The 23,112-nt window shown below is 49.2% G+C and overlaps 1 protein-coding gene across 5 annotated transcripts in view; it reads right to left on the bottom strand.

Moving 5' to 3' along the window:
• Positions 1 to 23,112, bottom strand: part of IRSp53 (Insulin receptor substrate 53 kDa) — a 218,023-nt gene that overhangs the window by 132,394 nt on the left and 62,517 nt on the right. For all 5 annotated transcript variants that reach the window (XM_075701280.1, XM_075701281.1, XM_075701279.1 and 2 more), the window contains exon 2: positions 14,813 to 14,888. In XM_075701280.1, the coding sequence (XP_075557395.1) occupies positions 14,813 to 14,888 (76 nt within the window). The remainder of the gene's footprint in view (positions 1 to 14,812; positions 14,889 to 23,112) is intronic.

The following is a 23,112-nucleotide window of genomic DNA, read 5'->3' on the forward strand; positions in this document are numbered from 1 at the left end:
CAAGCCAATCGCTACTTTCCGCTCCCCAGTAAAAATTAAGGACTGTTGTAACCTGTGTAGGCCGGATCTCGCTCTCTTAGGGGATTAACACGTGATTAACATGCAAACACTCGCAGCTTCTTAAACTTTGAATAAATACCGGCAATTCCTCATCTTTAGAATAGATCTAAACAATTAGTGCCATGACTGCCCCCAAATCCTGAAGATCCACAGGATTAAGCGCTCATGACGGATTATTGCTAATGACTCTTTAGTCAGCAAAACTCGACAGTTTACACTGGAACCGTTCAATCATAGCATTGGAAACACTTGTCACAGGCCCTATGTTTCAAAATCCTGAGATAGCGATTGACGAACAGCGTGGCGTTACCTACACACAACAAAACTAACCACAAGATGCCACTTTCCGGAGCTCAACAGCAAATTGAGATGCAAGCACGCATATTAATTAATGCGAAGCTAGCAGCATGTTCAATGAGCATCCTTTCTTTTTTTCCAGTCAGATGTCCCTTTTCAAGCACTTCATAGCAGACGATGAGCGACGACGAGCTTCATCTTGACGTTCACTGGTGACCGCGCCAGTCAATTACCATCCCTGCAAACACAGAAAGGCGTTCGAGCATGCTGGTTGGGTGAAGCGAAGTTTTGGAGTTGTGGCATAATGGGTTCCTTAGTATATTACGGGTAGAAAAGGTTGGCAAGAAGCAAAATATATTTCGCGAATTCAACGGACACCCACTTCAGCCGCAAAGTTTCGTAGTAAGGGCATTAGAGGGACCTCTGGCTCCGCGATCCTTGAGTTAAAGCAGGTGCTGGGCTTGACATTGCCAAATACCGCCGTGTCTTCGAATTCGCCATCTTGTCACCTCTTATTGGCCAACAGGGCTTCTACGGCGTCTCCTGGTTAGTTTTCGTGCCTTTGTCTTCCTTAGCGCTGCCATCGCATTTCGTAATGCAAGTAACCAACTATAGCTTAGCTTTGGGCGACGTAGCAACAGTGTTCTAGGGGGATAGTATACGTTACACACGATTCACGGTCAGTTACGTTACACCTGATTGCAAAACCTCGGTTTTCTACGAACCATCGCATAGCGGCCAAGTAAAGCGAAATCAACAGATGATTGGCTTTGTCCTGACTGTCGTCATTTCCTAGAGAAGTGCGCGGGAGCGAAAATAAAAATAAAAGAGGAGGATCGTGCTAGCGTGCAAGAGCGGAAGCAAACGACACGCGGTCACGCGACGTAACAGTTTTTCTCTGGGCTCGGAAGGCGTCCCTCCCCCTCCATCAAGCTCCCCTTAATGGTAGTTGCGGAGCTCGAGAATACTACGTTGGCGCGAACACGAAAAAAAAAATACGAGAATAGATCGGTAACGTCTTAGCACTCGAACAGGGAGAAACGGGAGCAAGGAGAAGGCAACAAAGAGCTTCCTGCCAAAAAAAAAAAAAAAGAACTATACATGGTAACACTCACGGTATAATGTGTACGGGCGCTTCAACTGCGGCAGTTCCCCTCAGCATGGGAATGATGGCTGTAGATACGCGGATTTGCCTAGACTTAGTCCTCGTGGCTTCGATCGGCTTCCTGACTTCGACGATTCGTCATCTTCGAACGAAACCCATTGCGTTATGAATGTAGCGACACTTCGCCGTGATTACATGCGTGCGCCGTGTTTCCTTCGTGCAGTGCGCGTAGGCCTGGCCACCCCGTCTGTCAGGTCTGTGGGCAGCACCATAACGTGGACCACACGTACACTGCCAACACGTATCCTCGTGCCTTCTCCGATCACCCTACGATATCAAGCGCACCAACCCCCCCCCCCCCCCTCCACCGAGTTCATGCCTAACGCCTAGGCGAGCTGTGCAGCACCACCTGAAGGCCTGCACCAGACTCTGTGGCTGCTTCTGGTGGTGCGCCACACGTCCACGGCATCTTGGCGGCGGTGGCACACGAGACCCATTCGACACCGCTGAGCACCAGCTCCACGAGCGGGAATGACTCAGACTACACTCTAAACCAATTTACGCCCTTAAGGGTCCTTAAAAGTCCTTAAAGGTCCTTAACAGTCTATAATTCAGTAAACTTGTGAGTTGCACAATGATTTGCACCGGTCTATAACTGGGTAAGTATGTAACTGGGTAAGTCTATCTATAACTGCGGGTAGGTCTATAAAACGGTTTATAACTGAGTAAGGGTGTAAGGATGTGTGTTATAGGCCGTTTTGCACCGGTCTATAACTGGGTAAGTCTATCTATAACTGGGTAGGCCTACAATACTCTATAACTGAGTAAGGGTGTAAGAGTGTGAGTTATACCCGGTTTTGCACTCTTACGAATTTCTAAGGGTGTAAGTCGGTTTATATTGTACAGTCGACGGACAATAAAGTTTTTTTTTTCTTCTGCTTCTTCTTTCCTTTTTAGAAAAAAATAAATGGCTTCTTGGAAATTTAGAAAATAAAGCATGATAATTATTGCCGCAGTAAGGCCCGAAGAAATGAGCGCAAAGATAAGACAAATGCTTGCGTACTATACCAATCATCGCGGGGCTTAGCTACGCGATCACAGCGCCAGGGTTCCTTCTAGTGATTTTTGCACGAAACTGTACGGGAGACAGCGCTTGCGGTCATGAGCCTGTCGAAATAGCACCAGCCAAGGTGATTACAGAGTGTAGAGCCGGACATCGATAAAATATATAGACCAGAATAATCAGAAACTTTTACTCGATTGACTTATCGATTCCCCTTATTTCTGAATTCACGTGCGTGAGCTGAAAAAGAAAAAAGAAAGTCAACAAAGCTGCTATTTTCTTACGTAAACTTTCGCAGAGAAAGTCTACTTCAAACAGTGCTATTTGAACCGATAGTTGCCTGCCAGCAATAGTTTATGTGAGTACAGCTAAATTTAGCATATTAAGTTACTGCGGTATAGCTTACCTGTCACATCCGTCACATCCAACACCTGCAGAACTAGCCTGCGACAGTGCAGAACATCCCAGCGCAGGCTCTTAAGAGGTGTCTTGGCTTACCACGGAGCCTGTCAACGGCTGAAACTATTGTCGTGGCTCAAGCCTTGCGCCATCACGACGCACACTGCCAATGACACAATGAGTGCACACGCCGGGCACTTAGCCCAGGGTCCCTTTTCGCCGTGTCGCCAACCTCTCCGTCGAAAGACATCGAACAACATTCAGTGCAACTGCTTGCACACATCCTGCCTCGCTTGCATCAAGCTACTACGCGACTGCGGCGAGACCACTGTTCCCCCCATGCAGTTTGAGGCGTCGTCAAGTACAACTCACAATTCCAGGACTGAAGAAATAGAAGGTCTTACCTTCACAAAAAGTCGAGCCTAAATTAATCGACAACTGAATGCAGCGGCAATCTACAGAGGAAGCCCATATGGCTTCTCGGAAAGCGTTGAAGCAGCTGCTTTATTGGTCGGTTATAAGCGTGACTACTGCATACTCGATGGCAACCTAAGAATCCAGTATGAACTCTGACCATGCTTACCGCCCCTGAAAAAAAAGGAAGAAAAAAAAAAGAAAAGAGAAAGCGTGCGCAATGTGTTTCTCCTGCCTCTGCGCCACAAAACATAGTTCCTGAGAAATGCCAGTGTTGAAAGAAGTTCGTCCTCGACACGGTGCTATTAAAATGAGCGAACGTTAACTGGCTAGCGCATCTGTTGTCTCAGAAGTTATCTTTGCATAGGACAAGTTTTGCATCTATACTAGTTATCTTTAAACCTGAAAATTCAGTGCATTTGGCACTGCATCTTCATCATTTTTACCGACTACCGATTTCGGTTCCTGAAACAAACCTTGGCTATTGCTGTGGTTTCCCAAATGTGTGGCGAGTAACCTGGCGCGGCAATCAGGCAGCTTCCGCTCCTCCGTGTTCAACAATTTCATATTCTCAGAGGAACAAAACTATCGCAGCTCGCTCGAGAGCCATGCTGTCCACTCGAACGTAACGAATGCAAACGACTTCGTTCCAACTCGAGGAAAATTGAAGCGATTTCTAAAGACCCGACTCGTTAGAGCACTCTCAGCCACCTGAGTCCCTCAATGCTGCGGAAGGAGTTTTGCGAATCAAGATATCGAAAAGAAAAGACGACCAAGGGTTCCAAAGTGCAAAAGAAATCAAAGATTCGTTGCAATCAGCTTCGAGGCAGGAAACATCTACAAAGCAGATGATGCCGTTGTACTTTCAGATCATGAAGAGAGAGGGAGAGGGTAAGACTAAGGGGGGGAAAGACATAGAGGTTAATCAGGGTCGTGCTTGCTTGGATACCCTGCAGTTGCGGTGGTGGAAAGGGTAAGAAAGATTAGCGACAGAAAAGATACGGAAACGATACAGCTAGTGCGAACGTATTTTGCGGAGGAATGTTCGATAACAGTCCCAAGCACTTTACAAGTCGCCTTCGAAAAGTGTGACAAGACTTTTCTGGTTCTGTGCGTGTAGCATTGCTTAGGCTAAGCTCCGGTGATCTTTTCCTCCGAGGGCGGTCTGTCCTACGAGCAGGTGGTGCTAGGTCGCAGAGCACGTCGTTAAAGTGTCGAGGAAATGGGCAGAGACACAGGAGGTGCTCTACTGCCTCGCCGCAACCGCCTAAAATTGCACGCTCCACTATTGGCCATTCTGATGAGGAACGAATGTGTCATCACAAATGCGACGCTCTAACAAGATGCGACACAACAAAGTTGTTCCGCGACGAAAAAAAAGCGGGCGGCAGGGAAAGTCGCAAGCGTAGGAACCGAGATAACGCAAGCGGGAGCTGGTGAAACCCGGTGAATTCCACCGGTCAAATTGTGACGCAGCGATCGTGATGTAAAGCTCGATACGGATTTAGCGTTGCGACACGGGGACTTTTCATTATGACTGAGTTCAATAAGAATTCATTAACTCGCTATAGCGTTTCTCAATCGCAATCGTAAACTGAAGCTTGGACGAATATTTTTCACTGCATAACATGTAAATTTCTCAAATCCTTCAGACACGCTCCGCCTAGCGCACAAAGCACGATCAGAATTGTTGGACCGCGTGGCAGCGACCATTGTCGATGACGACCGAAAAAATTCGACCTCGATCGGTTTCGAACGAGATCGAAAGTACCCGCGTGACACCGTCACCATACTTCATCCCACAAGTCGTTTGCAGCACTGTGGGAGCTGCAGGAGTCCTTAGCCAATAGGAACGCCGAATGCCACTCGATATTCGTTCATCCGCTCCGCGGTGTCTGCTCAACGAACGCAGAATTCGCTGTATACGACATTCATGGGCAAATGGCCTAACATGTCACGTATTGCTGTGACGTATCATGTACCAAGAAAAAACGTAACTTTCCAATTATGCCACTAACAACATACTTAAGCCAGGAAATACATTCTGCTGCGCAAGGACATTGCATGCGCATGCTCCGTGCCTTCGGCAGCACTGCAAAAATGGGAGTATGGAGTCGGTGGCGTACGTCTGCGCGTGCCCTTCGGTGACAACAGCAGGCACTACTTTAGCAGACGGCGACCACGTTGTGACACTTGCGGGTGTCACAACGAAATAGTAATTTTTAAAATGATTAGAGTATTTGGTGCGATAGAGTCCTGCTATCGCAGTTAAATGAGCTCTCGGTATGGGGGAATCGATGACTGCCTGGTGGCCTTTTAAACTTGTTCTTTTTTATTTTCCAGCAACGAACCCTCACAGAAATACCGCCTATAGAACCTTACTCCTGACCTCGGGATGAACAGCGGGCCTTAGAATAATTTTTGTTAGACAGATTGAACTTTCCCGTAAATCTATTAGCGTTTGCTTAATGCCGGGTCACCGGAGAGGTGTACGGCAGCGACAAAGCTAACCACAGTCTAACCACAAAGCACACAAAGCTAATTCTGCAGGGACCGCAACGCGAAAAATTCCCCAAGCGCACTGTAGTTGGACAAAGCGCCGCAAGATGTCACTAGCAGTTTTCCTGCTGCCGTCCGTCCGTGACTTCGGTAAACTAAAACCCCTTAAACTTCGTAAAGTAGTGCCACACTTTGAAGAATGCCGCCTCCTCCTCTCGCGCTCTGGCTGAGGTCGACGCCGCGTCGCTATTGGCCTAATAGCATCACGTGGGCCCTCGCGCCGAGCATCAGCGCCGTTTTTGCTCGAGAAGCTTCTGCGGAGTGGCGAGTAGCGCATGTTGGCGCCGTTGCTACGCTCGAGCAGTGTACGCGGCGAGGAGGGAGCGTGAAAGAGAGGAGAAACGAGGAGGAGTGAAGGCTTAGGAGGAGAGTGTCGCTACTTTACGAAGTTTAAGGGGCTTTAGCCTGGCACTCGCACCCGCGACCTCTCGTGCTCGGTAGCGGTGAGCACCGCTGCAGCCAGCCAGCCGTGCAGCGCGGCATTGGCAGTGAGGCGCCCGCAGTGCAACGGCACGCCGATGATAAATCTGCCGCGTCACCAGCCCCGTTGCGGTCGCATCCATCTTTCGCGTCTGCCGGCACCGCGCGGTGGTTAGAGACGAGGGACGGCGTCGGAGATCCCGGAATGGCGCCTAGCGAAAAAAAAAAAGCATGAGCGGCTTTAGGCGTCGCAATCTCAGGAGGGCGCAGAGGCGCTTTTGCGGAGGTGCGTTTTTTTGTTCCTCGATCGCCGACACACTGTGGCGGCGGCGGCACCCGAAATGTGTCCCGAGAGTGCGGGACACACATGGTGGGACAAATGTGTCCCAAGGGCGAGGACACGGGGAAACGGTCGAAAGTAAAGACTCGTTGCGACGCGGGGCAGTATAAGAAACACCGCTGGCGCGGAGACGGAGCTTCGGCAGCCCCATTAGTCACGGTCAACTCTTTCCGCAGCAGCCGCTGGAAAGCAGGAAGTAAGCTTGGGTAGCAGGGAGATATATAGGGAAGAAGGCAAAAGCGCGAGGGTGGCTTAAAGGGCAACTCTCGCGGCTGTTCGACGCCCACAGATTTCAATGATCGAGAGATAGGGAATAGGAAAAGACGGAGGGAGGTAACAAGGCAAACGGAAAATGCGTCCGGCTGGCTGCCCTACGCTGCCGTATCCCGTATCTCAGAATGCCTCGCAGCAAGGTGATAGCAGCTGATCGGTGATGCACCGTTTTACCGAGTCGTGCTACGCAAGAAAGTTGAGGAGAGACTGAGAGATACGAACTTGAATGATATTACGCTGGAGATGTTAGCCTGGCTGATTGTCTGGCATGCTACGTGTAGGTGTCGTTTAGTTCAGCGCATTGCCCGAAGATGTCGCCATTGGCGCTGCTCTTCCCGGTGCACCTGCGTGTTATAACGTCACAGCTACGTTTCGTTTTTAATTCACCTTTCGCTCTAATCACCTGGAGGTGCATATCAGGTATTTCGTTTGGCTGACATGATCAGATCTAATCAGCAACCCTTCTTTTCTCGCTCCACCAACCCCATGAGGGTATATAGGGAGGAGACAATAAAGAGATGGGAGATAGAGAGAAGGTTCGCTTACTGCATCCGAGTAATGTGTCACGTGGTCAGAGTCGACCACGCGGGCCCGTTAACTTAACGGGACAATAAAGAGAAACAACACTAAATCACTTTACAATGATAAAGTAGTCTTTCAATACTTTCAAGGCCAGGAAATCAACGCAAAGATGGCGTCTCCGAATTTCGCGCCGAAATCCCATGGCGCCGGTACGTCAGCGTGGCGTCACCGATTTAGACGCGTTCCTTAGTATTTTGGCTGTTGTGGCACTGCAAGCGTTCTCGAAACTTGCCCAGTTCAATCTCTGGCTATAGAATACAGTGTAGACCATCTTTACAGGAGTGCAGATTTTTGGACTAGTTGGTTCGTTGCATCAATTGGAGTCATAGCGCTGTATTGACAGAGACATGAAAGACTACAGGACGTGCACTATAGCGGACGACCTGTCGTCCTGCGCTCACAATAGCGCACGTCGTGTCGTCTTTCACGTCTGTGTCAATACAGCGCTACGACTTCAATTGATGCATCTTTACAGGTACGAGATTAACTAACTGTACGCCTGAGCATGGGGACGCCTTGAAAATCTATGACTTTAGATTGAGCAGATGCTAAGGGGGCAGGGTGCCTGACGGAGGTCCCTCCTCAACCCCGCATACGCGTGCGGCAATGCAGCTCATACAAACAGACCACTTTGGTTATACATCAAATATGCGTATAGTATAGAGATTGTCTGAATAATTTTCTACTAATATATTCTTCGCTAGCCTTTGGCTTCCGATTCACATAACTTTTGCAATTGTATACATGTGGGGAGAGGCATAATGGCACAATACAGACTGGGGTGGATATACAGATGAAGAGAGGATAATTCATGGGCGCTTGCAACGACAAGGCCTTTCAATATCAGGCCTTTTCAAGTTCGTTGGTCTCGATCATCCCAGTGGCGTTCTTATGACGTTTCGCGTTCGAAGAGCATTGAGCTTGTGCTACCGTACCAGAGACCTCCAGGCACCCATCCCACGTGAACTGGTCCTTCAGCTTATCCCTGTTAATTTCTTTCTCGCTCAACACCTGTCTACTACCGTCCTCGCGCATACTTCTCTTTCCTTGGCACTCAATCTGTGCTGCTCCACATTACGTCACAACTCCTGCCCTAGGCATTACGTAGCTTTCTGCGCTCCATTCCCTGCTCTTAATAAACGACTGCAATGTAGGCTACACCCACTCGCTCCCTGATCCACATTGCCCCATTTCTGTCCCTACACGTTAGGCCTATCATTCTTTTGTTCTCATTCTCCGGTGCACGCCCGGATATCGGACGGCTAATGCCGCGTGCCGGAACCAGATGCGGCCGCCGTTTATAAGCTAAAACAGCTGACGCCGCGTTCCATTGTAGAGTATACAGCGTTTCTTCTCAAAGACGAGCCCCCTCGTATTTCCGGAAAAAGGCGGTCACCACGCGAGAACAAAGGGAGACGACGGAAGGCCCCGACAATAGCTCATCATCTCCACCACAGCCCTGCACAGTACATATAGCACAGTGTCTTCGAGCGGCAGCACGACAAGTTGCACGCAAGCCCGTTGACGATGTTCACATACGCACACACACACAAACACACAGGGAGAGGGGAGGGAGCGACTTGCACGCCAGCGCGTAGAGAGAGAGAGAGGGGGGGGGGCGCGTGGAGAACTGAAGGCCATTCTCGAAGCGCTTATACGAGAACGGCACTGCTGACGCGGCGGTGTCGTTGATACAATAGCGGTCGTATATAGGCGAACAGCGTTACGCCTGCCGACGGGCGAAACGCGCGTGGCAGCGCCCAATTTTACTGCGAGCGCCCATTTGTCAACGGCCCGACGACAACACGTCGTCGTCGCCGGGGACATTCTGCTAGCAGGGCGAGCTGAGAGGGGGCCGCAGGCCGTTAAGCGCGGGTAAAAGACCGCCCAGCCTGTTAGGGAGAACCGCCGTCGCCGCCAACTACTGCTGCTGCGGCACGCGCGCGCGCCCCGGCCGCGTCTTCGGCACGGCTTGGCTCTCGACGGCGGCGAAACCGGGAGGGCGCGGGTGGAGAGGGGGATGGGGAATGACAAAATGGCGGCTCCCCCCCACCCACCCCTTCCCTCCATCACCAGTGCGCAACTACTATCCCCCCTGCCATTCAACGGTAAGACCCCGAGTAAAAAAGAACGGTGCACTATCGCGGAAGGTGGTCCACGAACCTGTTATCAAGGAGTGCTGACACGCACCCCTTCGAAGTTGGAAAATCTAGACGTCACTCCTCTCACTCGTACAAAAAGGAACGCGCTTAACAAGTGTGACGATCGAGAAACACTTTTAATATGTATCGACTTGATACTAAACAGGAGGTGTCCAAATGACGCCCTCAGGGACGGCTACCTCGGATTAACCAAAGCGAATCTCGAAAGCCATGATTTCGTGTACTGCAAGCGTCGGAAGCAACTGGCAGGAGCCTGAAACATGTCCTCGGTCGCCATGTTTAGGACGTAACCTATTCGGTCTCGAAACGATGAACTTGGTCGTCATCGAGATCATTGTGACGTCATGAAGCAGAGCAAAAGTTGGCGACATCTTGTATCTGCAAGGCTATATGTATGGTCACGTTGCTCATAAATGTAAATAATTAAGACGACCGAGCGTGCTTCTACTGGCTGGACTCGCGCGTACGACAGCCGAGGCGATCGCAGAAACGGAGTGAGATGGTGCATTACGACACAAACGCACCCTGGGTACTAAAGCGGTTTAGTATGAACAACTGTTATAGTAAATTATTTAGGGGGTTCTGACGGTTCTAGGCTTTACAGGGTTTAGACTACAAAAGAAAGTTACAGGTCGAAAATGTCATGTCAGTGCACCGATAACAACACACTACGCTGTATATCCTCCGCATGACGTCTGCGTAAGTGTCCGCTTCAAGTGGCTGCTTCCAAGATGAATATTAGCAGACGACGCGAAAGAATAAGGAAAGCCGGACGAGAATATATATATATATATATATATATATATATATATATATATATATATATATATATATATATATATATATATTCTTTTTTTTTCTTCTCGCCTCCTCTAATCTTTCAGAGTTCTTGTGCTCTCCGCCCACTTTAGACCAAGTTTCCGCTCTTCTGGAGCCGAACTCGCGAACCTTTTCGTTGGTAAGTGCTCATTGCCACTGGCCCTAGCACCTTCTTCAATATTATGTTGAACATGACGATTGAATTGCAGCTGCTTTTACGAGAACGCTCTTGCTAATGCGAGCACTCGTGGATAGTCTGCTCCGAAGGTGACTCCTAGAATAAGGTAAGCTGGGCGTGAACACTGAATGGGGAGCACCTCTTTGTCTTCCTACTTGTTACTTGTTAACATACAGTTTTCTATGGTTCCATTTCTTTCCTGACCTCCTAACCTGGTCATAAGTGTAATAAGGCAATAAAGAATACCGAATATCACAGCATACCAACCGTAACATAAGGGCTATTGTCTACCGCGTTCTAGAAGGTCGTCATTCAACATGCCTCGCGAAAGCGTTGATAACCGTACATAAGCAATGCACAGTTCTACCGAGACATGCCATATACCCCCCCCTTCCCCCTCTCTTTAGCGAGAACCGAAAACTGCGTAATCGTAACTGAGGAAAAACGAGACGCCGTGTGGCAGTGGGGGATCCCGTCTCCCACCGTTAAAAAGGGGGATGGCGCGGGGATGGAAATGCAGTAAAACATTTAAGGCGAGAGACGGGGGCCGTAATGACGCAAGTGCCGACAGAAGGACGAAGATAAAGGAAGGAGAGAAGGGAGGGGTCATACGCCGAAAAAGAATGAGCGTTTCTGGTGTATACAGCGTCTGTTCTGGGGCGCAGTAAGCGCCCTTTTGAGTTATGGGTTTTCGCCGTCATATACGAAACTGCGGCGGTCGGGAAGGGGGGATGGCGGCAGTAACGTTGTTTCCGCTTGTCCGAAGCAGACGACACACGTGCGGCGGGTTCCCGTCGCGCAAATCTCGTCTGCCTTTCATTCGTTACTTCTGGCCTTTCTTTCTTTTCTTTAAATCGCCGCCGCCCATCGTTTGGTGGCGCTGCGGAAGCCGCTTTTAGCGCCATTCTTTTGGCGCACCGTCGCTGATGTCAAGTGTGCCCGCTTGGGGGTACTATAGCCGTCGCCGCATAGCGTGGTTGCGTAGGGGGCCCGCAGGAAGTCCGTGTGACACGGCTGCAAGCGGTACGAATGGCAGAGGAAAGAGTGAACGGTTATCGCGCTTCCTGACACTGCAGCACCTCTCAGCTTTTTGTGTGGCCCCCCCTTTGGTCCTAGAACGTTCACTTCCGCAAGATTTCTCAGCTAGACGACGCTCAGAAAAGAAGAAAAAGAAAGAAACCGTGACAGTTTTTGGGAGCGTGAGTCATCTATCTCTTTAGGCTGTGCAAGCATGCGGACGACAGCACGGAACAAGTATAAGACCACGCAAGTTAAACTTTGCATTGCGTAATGACGCGATGGCAAGTGCCATTTCTCACTTTATTTTCCACGTAAGCCGCGTAACAAGTACGCCGTCGTCTTGTACTGTATATATTCTCCGGTAGAATAAACTCCTTATCATTCATTATCCTTCTGGGGCAGAATCAGATCCAATAGTTTTTGCTACAGCCACAATTTCGGCATATACATATATATATATATATATATATATATATATATATATATATATATATATATATATATATATATATATATATATATATATATATATATATATATAGCCGTCGAGGGGAGAATTAAAGCCGTGCACGGGCTGGCGATTGGCACAACCGAAGACACGTGCAAACCAAAAAAAAAAAGTATCTCAAAGCCAAACTTACAGCTTTGTTCTGGGGCGCAGATTAATACGAAGTTAATGCAGAGCCGTCGAATAGAGCACATTGCATAAATTTATGCTGTAAACACAATTGTACAAGCATGCACAATATTTCGCCACCGGCGATGGAAACACTGCTGGGAATAGAAGTCACATGTCGTCAAAAAGGAGTTAGGATTTAACACTACGGATTGCCATGTAGTGAACATTCCTGAATTGCACTAGCACAATTTAAGCCTCCATTGCCTTGGGCAAGAGAGACATGCGTTTTCACGTTTCTTATCAATAAAGGTGTGATTCCTCCTAAAAGGTTCCCAGAACAGCATGACGCGAGTGACAACATTCTAGGCATGCGTCCTTGCTGTCGTCTTTTCTTTTTTCCTGGTGGTGTTCAAAGCAGTATGGAGGAAAGAAGCAAATCTGCGCATGCCCCATTACCCGCTGACCCAATGCGCCGTTGAAGCTTATGCATGAGACAAAACTAGAGGAGCGGCTCCGGTATAGGGCCACCGTCTAATGTGCTACATAAACACTCACCGCTTCTATTATCATCAAAATAATCCACCCCAGTACTTTCACTCCCCTTCCCTCTTCACCAGTGCAGAGTAGCAGACTGGAGCGCACTAGCTCAGGTCGACCTCTCTGTCTTTCCGATCAACAAAACCTATCTATGACCCAATGAGGTAATTGGCGTATTGTGATTGGTCGTGACGTGCAACGGGAGGAGGGACCGGGGTTTTAGAAGCGAGCTCCTAACACCTCACGAATGTTCCGGACTTCAGAGCGTTGCAGCTCTGAGACACTTCGGCACCGCCGAGTTGTACGTCAGGCCTAATGTTCACCTGCATAATGACCACCTGTAAATAGGTTCGGGCATAAAGCATCCTTATCCCTGAAGTTTAAAGCGCTTATCTTGTCGCATCTCTGATGGCTGTTAGATACGGGACCTTTTCCTGAGCCGCCTTCGAGTTCACCAGACCACATCGAATCGCGCCACAGCTAATTAAGGAGCGCAGAAGCACGTATACCACATTCCCGAGGCGCGGCACGTGCAAACGAGTTGGCGTCCCCCACCTCGTGTGCCGCAGGTGGAGCTGTTCACTGCTTGACTCTTCCCGAAAGTGAAGCGAGAGCCTGGCACTGTTCCAGGTAAAGTGGGTCCCGAAGCAAAACGGCGGTAATGCACCGTGAAACCCTGGCAGCATCGCCCCCATCCGCCTATTGTGACGGCGCATTGCAAGCCGGGAAGTCAATACCGCAGAGAGAAGTAAGTCCTCGGACAATTGGGACCCAAGGAGCGACCCTCTCCGCCGGGTGTGACACAATCGCACGGGCGCCTACCATTGGCCGAAAATGACGACACCTGAGCGGGCTCGCCGATTGGACGAAAATGGCGTCACCTGAGCGGACTCTCCGATTGGCCGAACGTGACGTGACCTCGAGACACCGAAGGGCTTAAAAGCCAGAGACCGGGAGCAGCAAGAGAGCATTCCTTCATTGATCTCTTTCGAGCTTCTTGCCACGGGCCGCAGCGTCCGAGTCGCTGCCGGCCCGTAATGACTCTATGACTGTTAATTTCTTGGTCGTCTCACTGTGAATAATGTAAATAAACCTCCAGTTTTTGATCCCGACGTCCTCCTCAACTCTTACATGGCACGAAGAAACGGCGGCGACGGCGAAACGTGAAGGTAGGCTTCGTGCTAGGAAGATATGTTGGTTTAAAGAGCAAAACGCAAAAGGAGGAGAAAGAAGCTCATTTGCCCTTTTGAAAAGGGGTCTGTTACGTTTCGCCTACGACGCGCGGTAAAGCCGGCGAGGATGCAACAGACGCCAGGGCTTCGTTCAAAGCGGCAGACATTTTGGCCCGTTCGGCGCCGCCGCTACGCCTCCCTGCCAAGCGCGTCCAGGCATATTCCAATGCCACGTGTCTTCATGTGCGTGTGTGTGTGTGTATGTGCATGTTGGTGCCCACGCTTGTCGAAGCGCGGCAGCCGGGGAGAGGAGCTCCCAACAACTGTGAAGCGAGGGGGTCTGACCGGCGCCGACACGACGGCTGCGCCACCTTATCCCATTGTGCCCGAGCGGCACAGTCACGTGCTCGTCTATAGAGGGGTTCCTTCTTGCCCTCAACTGCGAGAGTATAAAAGCAGCTGCCCCCGGACGCCAAAAGGGCTCCGATTTCTTCTGTTGAGTAACGTGCACTCCCGTCTCTCTACTTCGGTCAACCTGACCGCCAACTCTTTGCGATGTTAGAATAAACAAGTTGTTTTGTTGTTACCAGTCGACTCATGCTTTGCCGGGACCTTCGGATGCTTCCAGTTGTACCCCAGGCCGCCAGGCCAACGCTACCCTTGGGGCTTGCGACCCAGGTGCAACAACGGGCGTCAGCGCCGAGTTCCCAACAACTCGTACCAGCGGTGCGATTACAACAGCTCGCGCGCGAGAAAAATGTGCGCTGTGAGCGTTGTCTCTTCCATGACTTACCGTGCAATGCTTTCAGGTACGTCTTCCCGGCTGCGATGAGTTGTCTCGCGCAGGGGTTGAACTTCTCCAAGATGTTCTGGAAGGGAGAGAGAAAAAAAAGTACAGATCAAAACTTCTGTGCGCGGTAGTATTAACACTTGACAAAAGTAGTGCGCGTGCTACTGACTCCTTCGTGTAAATTCCACGAAGATAATAAACACCTGCTGAGTCTTCACCGGCGCTATACCGACGCGAAGTTTGCGGCAACGACATTGAGAAGTAGAGGTATAGACCTGCGCCATGATGAAAAAAAAGGGGAAAAAGAGGAGGAGGAAAAGAAAGAAGGAAAGGTAGGGAGGTCAAGTGAAGCGATATTCATAACGAATCACTTTTTTACTGAAAGCAAAGACAGAGAGGTCGACCACCGCCGCTGGTGCGCTCTGTGCGCTGGGAAAAGAAAAAATGTAGTGAAAGTATGGGGATGGATGATAATGATGATTAGGGATCGAAAAAACGAGGTGTGAGTGCTTGCGTACAATAGACGGCGGCTTTACCGGAGGCGCCCGTCTAGCTTGGTGTCATGCAGGAACTTGAACAGCGCTTTCGCTGTCTGCATTGCACTTGTCAGGCCATGGGCCCCTTGAACAGTGTCCTCCGGTCAGTGGTTGCCTGGCAACGCTGGCTAGGGAATTGCCTGACGTAACCACTTGCCCAAGTTTACAGAGTGCGGTTTCGGGCGTTCTTTACGTCATGCCGCTCAGCCGCGGTAAGGTTTACATCGTAAGGATTACACATAAATTCCGCGAATAATGGGTATACGGTCGTTACTTGGCTGCACCCATCATGAGCTCTGGGGTGTTTCACTACGACCCGTTGCGATGAGCCACGTAAGGACTGAAGGGCAAGTGGTTGAGGCTCTGCACGTCACGCAACGGGAATCGAAATGAGTCGGTAAGCCTTCGCCGTCTCCCAGTGACAAAGAAAGTATGGTTTCTGATTGGTCTGTTGCCCATATTACACGACACAAGCATCGCCGAGGCCTGTATCCTTTGTTTCACTCTCGCTATAGTGCGCGTGCTGTATTGAAGCCATTAGGTTACAAATGCGCATCGTCTCCCTTGAGGAATAAAATCAATCGCTGGTTTGGCGGTGGTCATGTCGTTATGCACTCCTGTGTGGGCTCGCTTTTCTCACGCCATAATACTTATAGCGGTATAGATGAACGACTGGCTCAAGCCGTTAGGACATTAGGCACAGGATGCTTAATAGAGCCTAATGTCCTGGAGGATATTGGTACGTTGGATAACGGACAGGTGCGCGAATTAATTGCTGCAGTACCCGCACCAACCAGGGCTGCATGCATTTATTTTTACGCATGCTGGTAATGAATTATTATTCTTTTGCAACGAGGTCCTGCGGGAAGTCCACCAAATATTTAAAAAAATGACGAAAGTAAAGAAAAACTAGCCCAAGCAAAAGCTCTGCTATGGCGATGATCAATTGTAAAACGGTAAAATCCCACTGTGAGGGTAGGTTACGAACCGCGTGGAGATATGATAATTGAAAAAAATAAAAATAATCCCTAGCGCATACCGCATTTCCTTCCTTCCCCTTCTGACAGCACAATAGCGTAACACAAGAAAGCTTTCTAACGTGTTCTGCTTGGTCTTTAGAAGAGCATATGCATAAACTAACTCGAAGGTGGTCATCAACACCACGGTGTTGAGCGAAGGAAGTAGGAAAGAAGGAGAGGAACGTAGAAGGTGGGCAGAAGAGAACAACAGAAGACTAGGACAATGCAGAAAAAGAAAAAGAAATACCGCCGACGAGGAAGCACAAGAGCATAATGGCTAAGGAGCGTCTAAGAATGAAGAAGAAAAATGACGACAAGGGTAGCAGGCAGGCGGGCGAACCCAGGTTCGACGATCTCCCAAGCACAACCGCGAACATGCTTTCTTTTTCTTGTTTAATTCTTAAGTTTCTTGTGTTTTTTTTTGTTTTTACCGACGTGCCGCTTATTGCGTTCGACTCGCGCGGCCCGCGGCTTGTCCTATTTTGGCGTTCGCGGCGCGCGCCCCAGGCTCGGGTCCCCATAAAGAACCCGAACCCGGCGTGGTGGCGAGGCACGCGAGCTCGAAATAGCGCCCGCGCGGTCCGGCCCGCTCGGTCCCATGGCCCTGCCCACCACGGACAGCGGGTGCGGGGGGACCAAACTGGGCGCCCCTGCTACTGCAGCCGTCGAGGGAGGGGGTTACGGCCGAGCGGGCGAGTTGGCCCCACGCCCGAACCTAGCTTCTCGTCTCGTTTAGCATTTAAATCCGGCACGCGCTAGATGGTGACAAAACCACGCGGAAAGGGGCGCGCAGAGTCACTTGCGTGGGGGGGCGTCTTGAGTCCGGAGAAGCGAGCCCGAAGGAATGAAAACGAAAGTCTGCAGTTGGTCACCCGTATAATGCACGGCGCGAGGGACACCCTGTCTTCGAGAGCCCGTGCGTTATCGACATGGTAATGCTAAGATAATCGCCGGTACTCGTGAGATTGATTGTGCCTCGGTAGACAGACCACTTTACTCGCTCAAGATTTGGAAAGGATTTAAGCTGTATAAATGCATAAAAAAACTACAATTAGTATTGATTGTATGGGTCTAGTACCCCCTCTTTGCATCGCATGTGGTATTGGAGACCGAGATGAATAAAACACTACAGAAAACCGCAATAAAATGTATACACAAGTGGAACAACGTACTCATAGTATGTACCGGCGCGGACGTCCTAAGAAAATGACAAACACGCACGTGCAATATTCGCAACTAAAAACAAAAAAAAAATAACCGGGAACGCGAGCAAGAAAAGGTAAATACCTCTCATGTACTGAAATACTACCCAAGTACCCACCCAAGTACGGATAAAAACAAAACAAAAGATAATGGTTTTCATAAGCGCTACAGTTGGATAACAATAAAATACATATAAACAACGCGATGCCTTTGCACTGCTGAGAGCTAGGTCTCAGGTTCGATTGTCGACCGCGACGGCCCCACTAAGATGGGGGCGGAATGCCACAACCACCGGTGTAGCCTTTGGGCGCACGTTGATGCCAGGTGGTCGAAAGTGATCCGGATCCCTCCTTTACAGCCGCCCACGTTAACTCCCCGTGCAGGCCGTGTACGTTAAAGCCCGCATTTCTGTCTTTTTTTTTATTTCGGTATCTCAGTTCAAGCTACAGCAACAGAAAGCGGACGAACTCCAAAGAGCGGAAAGAGGAAAAGCGTGAAGAGAGGAATACGGCCAAAACGATTCGGCAGTGCGAAAACTGCCGTAGCGTAACTCGCACAAAAGGATGCTTCGTACAGCCCTCAAGCGGCACCCACCTTCGCCGCGAAGACATCCAATCAACTTTCTCTTTTAAGCTCGTCACACTCTCCCAGTTACTACTCTCGGCCTTCCGGACTACGGCGTCAAACTTTCCGCACCATCACACTACACACAGGGCGCAGCCGCATTAACGTTCGTCGGCTACAGCGCGGGCTTTTCCGCCACGACGCTTGAGCGCCGGAAAACAGCAAAACGACGACGATAGCGCAACGTTGTCGGCGCAGCAGGCGGGGAGCGGCGCTACAACCTTCGTGCCCCAGCTATAGCCACAGCCAGAAAATGGGCGAAAGACAAAGGCCGAGCACCCACCGGAAAGACACTTGCACCGGATCGCGCCCGGCGCAACCACTAAAAGCACCGCCGCCTACGAAACTAACGCGCCCGGCTCGGAACACTCGTACGCAGGAAACGCGAGAGCTGACGCGGCGTGGCGCCCGTGCTTCGACACGCATATGCACTCGAGGCTGTTGGAAGGAGGAGGAGGAAGGGGGAGGGTTCGACGCGTCTCGTTCCCTACACGGTGTGTCAAGCTAGAACAGTGCAGCGGTGCGGAAGCGGGCGAAGACTGTTAAGGTCTCTTCCCCCCGGCGCTCGGCGTATAGTTGAAAGCAGAGTACTTACTGCACGCGGGGAAATGGAAAACTCGGATTATTCGTCATTTCGGTTAATTCGAACAGAAGCGTAAAAGTAAACGGGGTCGTTTCGCGTTGCGTCTTTCAGCATCCTTTCGTCCCGTGTGCGCTGTTTCCATGTCTTGCCAAAACTGTACCGGCTCGCCCAGTTCTCGATTCTTCTGCAAATCTAGAGATGCCTAGCAATTAGGTTGTGCAGGAGGCAATGCTAAGGCCACAAAGCCGTCTAGTTCCTAATTTCGGGTAATTCGAACAAACTAAATGAGGCTTAATCATTAGAAAGTGTCGAAAGGCCGTTTTATGGACGCAAGAAAGGATAATTCTGATATGCCGGTAGTTCGAGCAGACTGCTCGATGCATTTTGATAGTCCAACGTATGTTAACGATGCAGCGAGCATCTTGAGTTCCCGCACGATTAAAAAACATAACGTAAATGTTAAGGCCGTTAAGTACAGCCGGCTAAGTACAGTACATGACGTAAGATTAAGCTATAAAAAATTGTGAACCAGGTAGTTATTACTACCCGATATTTCAAGGAAATATTAAAAATAAAACGCCTTAGAGAGTAAAAATGCATTGTAGTAGAAAAGTGGCGTAATCAGGAAATTGAAAAGTAGGTAATTTGCTTTTTCGGATGATTCACAGAAAGTTGAAAGAGAAAAGAATATCTAGGCATTTAAAAAATGCGGAAGACTTACATTAACGCAAAACCGGGTAATTCGTATCAACGGATAATTCGAGGGTAGGTACAGAAACGTTTAGTCCGTGGAAAATACAGTAGACTCACTATACTGAAATCGTAGGCAAAATGAGTTTCCGCTTCCGAGCAAACACACGCGAAGCTTAAGGCAATTAAGTGCAACATATTAACTACAGCACAGCGCTTTAAGTATGTTAAACTCGTGATAATGCGACCCTGAGCAGTTTCGATTTTCCACTAAGTCAAGGAAACGGTTAAAAAGGTGACAGGCTGTAGAAAATACCGTATACTTAGTATAATGCGACTAAGGCAGTTAGTATCTCTAGGTATTTGAAGCGAGCACAGATATTAAATTTTCATACCAGCTCCTTGATAAAAGACAGAGTAAGAAGAAGGGGATCGGGGAGTAGGAGTACAAATGCAGATCGATGAACGATGAATGCCTTAAATAGCGTAGCAGTAAGGTTCGTCGTGGTATTGAAGGACATCGTTAATACACTACGTTTCCATTGCATCTTATAGCCTTTAAATTTGAACACCGGCTAGAGTCTGCTCAATGCCGACCTGCTAGCCAGCCGCACTGGATAGAACCCGAAATTGTAGAGGGCGTTGTGAAACACAGAAGAAGAAACGCAAAAAGAGAGAATAAAAACAAATCAAAACAGGTGATTGCACATTATTTGGATCCAGACGAAAAATGAGTATTTTATTGGAGCTCATAAGTGCGCAAGCGACTAATTAGCCGTTAATTGATGCGAGCGAAATCGTTGTTGGTACGGCAAATTCCTACAGACAGTCAGTGAACGTGTACCTTCTACTTGTGTGAGTGAGATACTTTAACATAGCGTTACCGTTATACTCTTAGCAATGCCACTTTCTTCCCACTGCACATGCTCAGTAATATCAGCACATGCGCAGTGAGCGACAGGCAACACGGGCATAACCAGAACTGTTTATTACGGTTAGGCTATTCTGACATATCTGTAGTGTTTTCTTTCGCGGTTATTAACTGATCATTGCGATGAACGCTTTGTCTTGAAATCTCACGTGGCCATGAAAGTAGCCACGCATTCTGCACCTATTACACAAGCTGCTGCACAAACTAGACAAATTATATGGGACGCCGTGACGGCTATCGAATAAAAGCCCTGTTCCGCGAGCTTACGTTCTCTGGGGTTCTCGAGAAGAAAGCGTAAGATTATGCTTCGTGTGCTCATTATGCTCAATACGATAATGAATCATAGATTGTCGACACTCTATTCGACCTAATTCTTGGCATTTCGAACTTCAAGGAAAATAAAATAGTATTGGTTGAATGAGAAGCCGTGGCCTTATCTCGAAATTGTAGCGCGCGCGCCATATGCGGACGGCGTTCTTACGCGAGGAACTCTCAGCGTACGCCATGCATTTTTTTTTACTCTCTTCGTCTTCTGCTACCTTTCGAGAAGACCAGAAAACAACGGCAGACGACAAACGCGGGTGCAGACGCTAATAAGCGGCGCAGAAACTTGCCTCATCCCACAGTCGCTCTGCTTAGCAGTTACACAATCTCTCCAGGTTTTACACAGCTGCACCGATCTATTGAGGCACGCCAGAGAAGCCAGGTCTCGCTCAGCCGCAGCCAATCTAATTAAGAACCGCCACAACCGCCGTCAGATGAAGGGAAACGCGAGAGCCCTTCCGCGGCGGTCGTCTGCCTCTCGGCCCGGAGAGCAGCCATTGTTGGGTACATCGGCGACACCTCGCGCAGCTCTTTTCCATCCGAACGCGTCCACATTTATCTATTTTGCTTCAGCCCTTTCAGCCCTTTTTGCGCCGAGCACTCACACTCACCCCGTGCCACTCGGAGCTCGCAGTTTCCGGTTTCCCCCTCGGCTCGCATACGAGAAAAGTGCGCGTCGTGCCGTGAAACACGTATGCCCGCGTACACACGAGCGCGGCGTGTATATTGCTTGCGCAGGAAATGCGCTGTGTAGAAGCACGCGGCGCCGCCTGTCTTGCTGATGAAAACTCGCCGAACGGTGTCGATTGCTCGGCGCAGAAAAATCTTGCCCGCGGAAATCTTGCCAGTGCATCTCCCGGCGGCCGTTTTGCTTGTTTTGTCTCCAGTTGCAGACGCGGCGCCCGCAAACAGTCTCCGGCTCATATAGTTCCTCACTATAACACCTAGAGGGAAATCTCACGCCACCGTCTGTGCGAGTTTCCTAAGGGGCGCTGTGGCCGTCATGGGAATGACGGTACATGCGTCTGCGTGGCTCGTGTTTGCTGGTTTTGTAAGAGGCTTCGTCTAAAACGTGGATGCGGCTACACAAATAACACGCTATTAAAGTAAAATCTTCATAAGACGTTTCCATTCACGCATATTACATCTTCACTGACCTACAATGCATGACCAAGCGAAGAAAAGCAAGAACAGACGACAAACTGTTTCAAAGCGAGCGCGAATCTTGTCGTCTGTCCTCCAACTTTAGCGGCCCGCTGATCCTTTTTTACGTATCATATAATTTACATGCAATAACAAGTTCTCATAGTTAAACAAAACATCTTTTTGTATAATAATAGTGCTAAAATTGCATTTTACGTGCTGTTTTAGTAGAAAATGAATCATTGTGACAGACGGAACGGTGCTTGCCAGGCGCGTCTTCAAGGCGTCCTGGCTCTCCGATAATGATGCCAATCAGAAGTCACAATATACCGGCATTGCCATGCATGCCACAGCGCAGCAACGCCAGATTTACCTCTAGGTAATATCGTGAGAAACTCTGTGCTCCGGATAGATGGATGAATAGATCGATGTTGAGCGTCCCCTTCAGAACGAGTGGTGGGTGCTGCCACCAAGCCGTTGTTATTTTATTGCTTAATGTCCTACATAGGTTAAAAAAGAAAAAAAAAAGAGAAAAGTAAAAAGAAACCCCACGATGCATTCCCATAACCAAAGTTTCTGAACCCCTATCCTGAACTTTGTTTTTGTACGTCTCCGTCTTTTGTCCCCGTTTCACTACTTTTCTTCCACCAAACTTCCAATCGCCTCTTACTAATCTCTATTGCAGACATGCTTCTACTTTCCCCCTGCTCTCGCTGAACCCAAGGGCTTCAAGGAGGCCAGTGGTGCCCAAATCGACCGCTGGGCAAATATCTTGACATTCTAGTACAACATGCTCCATCGTTTCCCTAGCTTTATCGCAGTAAGCACATGCGTCTTCTTCCGTCTTATATCTCGGTTTATAGGTGCGTGTTCTAAGGCATCCAGATCTCGCTTCGAAAAGTAATGAGCTTCCCTTTGAGTTATCACAAATTGCTCCTTTCCCGATTTCGTGTTTTCCTCTTTTCGTTTTTTTTTTCGTTTTTCTTTGGTTGAGCGTCGCGTTTTGGTCCTTCTTGGAACCTACGAGTTTGTGGGTTTCTTTCCAGGCAACGGCGGCCGCGTTCTGATGGGAACGGAACGCGAAAACATAGCACGTTGAGCGACGACGACGGTTAAAGAACTTCCGTACATAAAATATTATTTATCATTGCTAAGTTTCTCACAGCCAAAGTATGCACTGAATGTCATAGTGATATCGCCTGCGACATAGACGAAAAGGGAACGTCTGCACGTCACTTCAACTTTCAACA

Source organism: Dermacentor variabilis, chromosome 8, assembly GCF_050947875.1.
Source record: "Dermacentor variabilis isolate Ectoservices chromosome 8, ASM5094787v1, whole genome shotgun sequence".
Classification (NCBI taxonomy): Eukaryota; Metazoa; Arthropoda; class Arachnida; order Ixodida; family Ixodidae; genus Dermacentor; species Dermacentor variabilis.